The sequence below is a fragment of the Brachyistius frenatus genome, unplaced genomic scaffold, assembly GCF_029030835.1.
Source record: "Brachyistius frenatus isolate BFR_SWC_R1_liver_20210118 unplaced genomic scaffold, ASM2903083v1 Contig_145, whole genome shotgun sequence".
Taxonomy (NCBI): Eukaryota; Metazoa; Chordata; class Actinopteri; family Embiotocidae; genus Brachyistius; species Brachyistius frenatus.
The window spans coordinates 1,009,181-1,017,147 of NW_027210744.1; the positions used below are offsets into that span (position 1 = coordinate 1,009,181).

Below are 7,967 nucleotides of genomic sequence, written 5' to 3' on the forward strand. Positions count from 1 at the left end.
TCATAACCAGGTCTGACAGCATTTCTGCATGACAGCCAGGTGTCACATCTGACATCAACAAAAGCGGATGTTTTTGGTGTACAAATCCTTGTTTTTTTTTCTTCTATTCAATTCAATTTGTATATGTATATTTAATTTTGTATCTTAATATACATAATCTCAGGGCACTTTACATTATCAGGTCAAGACCTCAGTGTCACAGAGAGAGGCCCAACAATTCCCCTTTGAGGAAGTACTCGCCAAAACAAGCTAATCAATCCAAAAAAAAAAAAACCAAACAAAAAAACACTTTAGTCAATGAGAAGGAATTATAGTCTGATTTCCATTATTTTCCTGAAGGCATTCAGCATTTAAACTGAAAATCCCTAATTTGCCACATTGCGCTTTAAAATGACACTCCAACCACAATATGTCTCTTGAGTAACAGACAAATACTCGTAGTCATCATCTTTTTATGAATCATGGTGGCTGTGGTCGTCTCACATTCATGTCAGTTACAATGTTCTCTGCTGTTTATCTGTATGCTCAGTTTATTCCAAACAGTTAGAGGTGGAGGATTATGGGTGAAGACGCTGCTGAAAGGATTTTGGATGGAGATTAAAACCTTCAATTTGTAAGTTCTGGACAAAGAAGAAGCCAAAGCAGCAAGATTAAAACAATTTAGAAGATTATCTGTCCATCCCTTATCTATACCCGCTTTATCCTGAAATAAATCCATATTTTCAGTCACTGATATTTTTAATTCATGTGTTTACAAAGAAAATCACAAGAGAAAAAAGGTGTGATGTGCTCTGCAGACTTGTGACATACTACCCTGTGACTTCCTTCCTGTGTGCATTACACAATAGCTTGAAACAGGATCCAAATGAGGGAGATACATTCGATCAAACAAGACAAAGGCAGGGTGGAACGAAGAAAAACAACAATACACCGAATTATATCAGTCATCCTCAATGTGGCATTAGACTCTCTGACATGACTATCCAGAGCCTGATACATTTGTGAGTCCCACTGTTTCCTTCATCACCATGCTTACACACACACACACACACACACACACACACACACACACACACACACACACACACACACACACACACACACACACACACACACACACACACACACACACACACACACACACACACTTTATTTTGACTCACATCTGCAGTCCTACTACAAAAAACCACAGTTAAAAGTAGTTCCCTACAAATGTCCTCCTTTTTGAGTAAAATTTGTTAAAAACTGGAGTGTCCAGCTGGTTTTAGATGTTTCTCAGCCTTTTGTGAGAAATTAAACTATTAGATGTTTTAAAAATCTACAACTTCAGTTGCAAAACAATTGGCTTGTAGCTGAATGCCAAAGTCAAGGTAGAGAGGTGAAAAAGTACTGACAGGCGGCCTAAAGACTGATTTCCACCATGGATGAGATCAACCCTCAAGAAAAGATTAAATTTGTATACGTTTCTCTCTGGAATCATTATCTTCACATCCCGACTGGTGTGTGTTTCACTTGAACCACTTCACATGAGGTATTGTTCTCTCGTGTTCAAAACAAGCTGACACTCATGGACACACATGGCACATAAACCGAATTCAGTAAAGCGATGTTGGTTTAAGCCAGAGGTTTTTAATTACAGATACAACCTGCTTCATACTTTTAATGATGTTAATTTGCTGAAATGAAAAAAATAAAAATAAAACAAATCCAGGCTAAAAACAAAATATGTAGGCTTTATTTCAAAATTCTCCCAAGTGTCTCTTATCTTATTCTGTAGCCCAAAGTTGTTCATTTTGGATTTAGCTTATAGTTTGCCGTTTTTACAGAATAATTGTGTTTTTTCAGGTGAGACTTTAAAAAAAAAATCCTGAACAGGGTCACGGGGGTGAGAGGGAGGGGGTATATGTTTTTGGATGGTGGGAGGAAGCTGGAGTACCCGGAGAGAACTTATGCAGGCACAGGGAGAACATGTGAACTCCACACAAACGTTGCCGTGAGGCGACAATGCCAACTACTGCAGCGCCCCGGACTGCAGCACATTCCACTTAGAAACACAGCTTCTCTGAGTCTGACACCCCCCCCCCTCACCTCCCCACCACCACCACCACCGCAAATCATAAAATACGCTCTATGCTGACAATTCAACTTTTTTTGATAACGTGTCAGGTTAACTTTGGACTGTGTTCTGCGTTAGAAATGTAGTTTAACCGAACATGTGATCATCTCGCTATCATCAGGTCTTTTAAATTCGACTCTTTTTCACTCCGTCTACCATCAACGTCTATTTTAACGGCAGCCTGTATTTCTGCGTTTTACTTTCGTCTTCAGACTTGGTCGTGAGAAACAAGTGAAGCTCAGCGACAGTTTCTGTAGCTGCTCTCTAGCTGCCTCCTGCAGGAGGAAGCATGGGTCATTGTGGTTTTAAGACTACTCTGTAGATATAATAAAGGAACAAGATCCTAACCCAGTACCTTTCTGTTGTGTGTGTGTGTGTGTGGTGGGTGGGACTTGCAGCTGTAAGAGATGAGATGAATGTCAGTGATGTGTCAGTGTGGAAAGATGAAGCTTCTACTGAGCAGTCTGCTTCTCGCCTCCCTCTGTGCCCTCTCATCTTGGAGTAAGTAGAAGCACAATAACTTTTAAGCTGTATAAGATAGATCAAATGTCTGCTCACAAAGGTCAAAACTCAACTTTTCGAATTACTCAGGTTATTACGTGATTTAAGTTTATTGGCAAGTAATACTGTATGAAGAATGCTTGAATATGATGTTTCCTCATTGAATGCTCTAAGTACAGTATATTTGAAGTCATATTTTGAATGGCTTATGATTTGAGCCAAGATGTTTAGATGGTTTATATCTTTTGAACTGCTAAATGTGTAAAGACAAGTTTTAAATTAACAAAAGTGTGACAACAGTTTTGTTTATTTTTGGTGTTGATTTATGCAACAACAATAAAAGAAAGGCGCTGAATAAAGCCACTAGAACGCATTTAAAATGCATTTTTGACTGCCAGTTCTTTTATCTCCTGGCTTTGCTTCTGAAATCATGCAACATTTACAGTTTGTTCAGTGCCAGTGTTTCATTTTTACAGGTGTTTCATCAGGCACACTTGTTGTGATCCAGACTCCTGATGTTTCTGTCGTGGAGGGAGAGACGGTGAACATCACCTGCTGCTGGACAGAGAAGATTGGAAGAGTGAGAGTTAACTGGTTCAAAAATCAAACAGAAATTACACAAGAGATTTTCGACTTAAAGAAAAATGACACAAATAACTGTTCAATGCTGACCTTTCCAAATATCACCAAAGAGCATTCAGGGATATACATCTGCAAGGTGTCTGTGGAGATACCATCTTTACAATTGAACACAGGAAACGGTTCAGTCATCACAGTTTTGGATAAAAATGGCTCAGATAACAACACAGCAGAAGGTAGGTGAGAAAAATACAGCTTGATAGTGTTGTATTAATGGTTTGATTAATATAGAATGATTTTTCTTTTTCATCTGTGGACATCCAGGTTCTTCGAAGAATACACCGATCACTGTGATAATAGCTCTGGCTGTAGTGAGTCTGCTGGTTCTCATCGCTCTCGTCTGTTTCTGCATTGTGCGAAGAAAACAAGGTACATAACAATTATTATTTTTGTTTTATTATTCAGGATCAGAAACTCAGTTGATGCATTGTCCCAGACAATAAAGACAAAAGGACGTTTCCTACACAGCTCCAGTGTAGCAGTGATGACAGTTTTGGCTCAATGTCTCCGAGTCATCTGACACTCCTCAAATATCATGGTGGGGAAAGAGTATTTTGTCTGAAAGGAAAAATAACATTTCAAATCTGTTACTTAGAGGACAGACTGTTTAATGTTTCACAGGGACTACTGATCAGTTTAAAAAATGTTCGATAGTAAGGTTCGAGAGATATCCAGACTTTCTGCTCCTTGAAACAGAAGTTGCTATTGAGCTTTCAAAAATGTATTAATTTAACGTATTCTTTTGGGTCTCTAAATAACAGTTTTAACAAAATGCCCTGTAAATTGGGTAAATTCGACATCACGACACACAAACGATGTGGCTTGTCGTCACACTGTCAGACGTCAAAGTAGTTCCTTTGAAAATTTGTAACCGTTTCCTCTGAAGAGACAACATTGTGTAATGTCTTGGAAAACAGAAATGGCTGGCGTTTATTTCACCAGAAGAAAAGCTTTGCGACTTCCCCAAAATTTTGGTCAATTTGATTTTAACAACGCCAGTTTCAATTCATTGAGTGCAACAGTAAAAATAAACACCAAAACCAAACTACAACGGTGCCAAAAAAGAAAAAAATCAGACCCAATTACAATGTTGTAATACAAAATGAAGTCATCAGTGTGGTCAGGTGTCCGGTAACCTTACGGTTGCGTACGGTTGCTGTGTTTCTATCAACTTTAACGGAGCAGTCAGTCTCAAGTTTAAAGTGAAAGCAAACAGTCACTTTTGAATTTATAACCAACTGATAAATGCTAAATGTCACTGCGTTTTAATGTCACAAACATGATCATGAAACTACATCGTAAACCCACATCAATAACGTTTTTGGCAGCGCAGCGCTGACATCAATGTGAATTGTTAAAATGGCACATATGATGGCAAACACTTTTAATTTCAGACTATTTACACACCCAGACACATAACAACAGCAGAATTCATAAAGAGACGAGTTTCTAATGACCTAACAAATATAAGTCTGACCTATATGTCTGTTTGGGTGTTTACTCAATAGGGAAATATCAGACTTAAAATAATACAATATCTAAATATATCATTATACTAATTAATATAAAATATTGATTATAGCATAGTTGAGCTAAGTTTGGTTTGAAATTATCTTTCAAGTTGGAAACGAGACAAAAAGATAAAGTGTTTAACTGGGCAGAAGACAAAAGGACTTCTAACAATAGCACAGCGCTTGTTTCTATAGATGAGGGTAAATTCTCACAGTTTGGAAGTCCAAAATGAGTGATATACTTTATATATTAAGGTCCTGTTTTATTGCGTTATTCTGTTTTTTTGGTTTTTTTTTAAACAATCTATGACCTTTGGCATAGAAACATTTGGGTTTTGATAATCTTCTATACCCTGTAACTGTCCACGGCGGCATGCTGCAGATGAACCCAGTTCGGGTGCTGGCTGCCTGGATACCAACGGTACCATTAGTATTACTCACTTAGACTTGTACACAGTTATCATCCTGGAGGAAGTTTATATGCAAGAGTTTTATGGTTTCTACTCCTCCTTCTGGTTCATCGCTGATTCATATCGAAAAGTCAATTGCAGGGGCGTCACTAATTTAAACATAAGATACAACAGGGTATCATTTCAATGAAACATTTATAGAACCAAGGATTATACATGTATTGCTGTAGTGGGGTTAGTTCAATGTGATGTTTAGGATATAAGCCAAAGAAGTCTGGTGTATGTTTTAAAAGAAACAATGGTTTCGTGCCAACGCTCAAACACGGTCCGACTCTTTCTCATTGTCGCTTGGCAACTGGTGGGTCTTGGTTGGGTGTAAAGATCCAGGCCCTTGTGACTGTGACTAGAGATAAGTTGGTATAGAAAATGCTGATACTAGAATGGAGCATTAGTTGTAGCTTTGTAGTTGTAGCAGGTACAGAACCAGTGTCAGACGTAAACAGATATATATATCCAAAGCGACTTACAATAAGTGCATTTCAACCACGGGGGTACAAAACCCAGAACAACAGGAATCAAGAAAATACAATTTCTTCAAGAAAGCCAAACTACAAAGTGCTGTCAGTAAGTGCCATTTTAAGCGCTACTAACTGAATGTAATATCCTGTATATCCCAAATTCTCGGGGGTAGTCCTGTTCTCCTTTTCTGTCTTAAGTATTTGCAAAATCAATGAAAAGATTAGAAAAAAAAAAGGAAAAAAAAAAGAAGTTAACTGTTAGAGTGACAAGAGTGACCGTGATGGACATTTTAGATCAAATAAGGCATTTCATTTCAATCGTACAACAAAACAGGTAAACATCTGTGTGTGTGTGTGTGTGTGTGTGTGTGTGTGTGTGTGTTTGTGTTCAGCACGAGCAGTCAGGGTGATCTACGAGGTTCCCCACGTCAACTCTGAGGAGGCAGAGATGGACAAACACAGCACCAGCTCCTCCAGAGGCTCCTCTCAGTGGGTGAGTATGAGTTGTATACTGAGGCGACATTTCATCCGGTGATGTGGAGGAACGTGATCGCATGGTGGAAAAAAAAAAAAAAAAATACAACTTTTGATGTGACCCTCGTGTCTACTTAGCAGTTCAGACTAAGCCACACTTTGTGTACTTTGATCCAGCTTTAGTGGGTATATTTTTTGTCCATTTTAACAGTTATATATTGTGTGACTTCCAAAAACATATAACGGACATCCTGTTTCTGCCTATTGCTCACACCCACTCACACTTTTATATTGTGCACATTAGAAGATATCAACCATCTGAGCTCCACAAACTGTGACGTACTGATACAGCGTATTTGCAATGACTGCTTCTATTTCTGTGTCCCCTCCAGTGTCAGGTACCTGTGTACGAATCCTTCGATTACTTTGAGCGCGTGGAGACCAAAGAAACTGGATGAGGATCTGCTCCAGCATTTTCTGTTCAGCATGTATATAATGTCCATTCATTTACTTACCTGAATGATGTGAATGATTTTTATATGAGTGTAAATATTTGCTATTTTTCTATAAACCAAGTGTTATCATTTGTTTGGTTCATTTAAAGCGTCGACCGAGGACAGAAAGTACTGCAGAAGCTGCAGTTTTGACTTCATCATACAACCTAGTTGGTGGTCCACATTAGTGATGGCTATTGATCGTGCCGCAATAGCTGCAGGTTTCGCAATGACTTCTGAACTCATAAAAGGCACAGAGTGGAAAGTGTGGTGTAGCGGCGTCGCTGCACAGTAGGTCAGTGACAGGAAATAAAAAGAGTGCCTGTTTACAATCAAAGTCTTGCTTCGGATGCATAAAACTCGTACGTGTAAAATGATGAATCAAAGACTATTACTTGAAGTATGTTTTGCTGAGACCACACTCAACCATCTTTATCTTCACACATTTCAGTTCATGCGCGCCGCAGATTATGTTAGGCTTCGACTGACAGATTCTCATGCACAGACTGAGACAGTATACACCTACAAATGTTACCCTGTACATCGGAGATGGCACCCACTGGTAAAGAGTCAGGTAAGCCACAGAAAACAGATCGTATCTAATTCTTCATTGAGGTTATAACATCGTGTCCTAACTCTACTCATATCAATGGACTGAGGAAATACCCACATGCTATCGTACTTACAAAGAGTACACAATGTGTAAGCGCCCCATCAAAAAGTTTTGGGACTTTCCCTGTTGCGCATAAATAGAGTGCAGCATGTTTATAACCTTCGTGAGCGAGTATTCTGAGTTAATATGCTGTTAGACCAACACACGTCGTTGTGACCAATGGTCCGTGTGCATTTGTGACCACACCGTGAATGTAATGAGCAGAGAGAACACTTAAAACCTCCCACTGGCTCATTGCTTCATAAGCATAGGCTTTTTGGAGCTCTTCTTTGACTTCTTTTTCTTGTGACTTTTGCAAAATGGGTTTGGCAAAAGGTACATAAAGAGCGTCCGCTCTTTTCATGCGCTCCCTGCACATCTACTGCTCTCTCGACCTGTGCTGATCTCAGAATTTCCACTCTGCCTTATTGACCACCTATCAAGCATCAACCATGTGCACCCCTGACCTGTATGCAGCCACCGGCTTCCTGACGAAGGCCTTTTGTGACCACTCAGGTACAGATGGAGAGCCTAATACGCTGAGCAAAAAAAATAAAAAAATAAGTGAAGACTCTGATCAAGCTGGAGCTGCCTGACATGTTCGAGGTACTGTACACTTCTGAAGAGGAATATCTGTGCTTGATGAGGCTCC

The 7,967-nt window shown here is 39.2% G+C and overlaps 1 protein-coding gene across 2 annotated transcripts; it reads left to right on the forward strand.

The window, feature by feature from the left end:
• Positions 1 to 2,551: 2,551 nt before the first annotated feature.
• On the forward strand, positions 2,552 to 6,753 carry LOC138630952 (low affinity immunoglobulin gamma Fc region receptor II-like). 2 transcript variants are annotated; one of them, XR_011311677.1, is made up of 6 exons: positions 2,552 to 2,617; positions 3,094 to 3,197; positions 3,310 to 3,432; positions 3,521 to 3,625; positions 6,088 to 6,188; positions 6,562 to 6,753. XR_011311677.1 is itself a non-coding variant. In XM_069715621.1 (5 exons), the coding sequence occupies exons 1-5, from the start codon at positions 2,560 to 2,562 to the stop codon at positions 6,625 to 6,627; spliced, it is 669 nt and encodes a 222-aa protein (XP_069571722.1). In that variant the 5' UTR covers positions 2,558 to 2,559; the 3' UTR covers positions 6,628 to 6,753. The 2 variants fall into 2 exon arrangements, 1 of the variants encoding a protein (XP_069571722.1); XM_069715621.1 differs by having other exon boundaries at positions 2,558 to 2,617; positions 3,094 to 3,432.
• Positions 6,754 to 7,967: the final 1,214 nt, after the last annotated feature.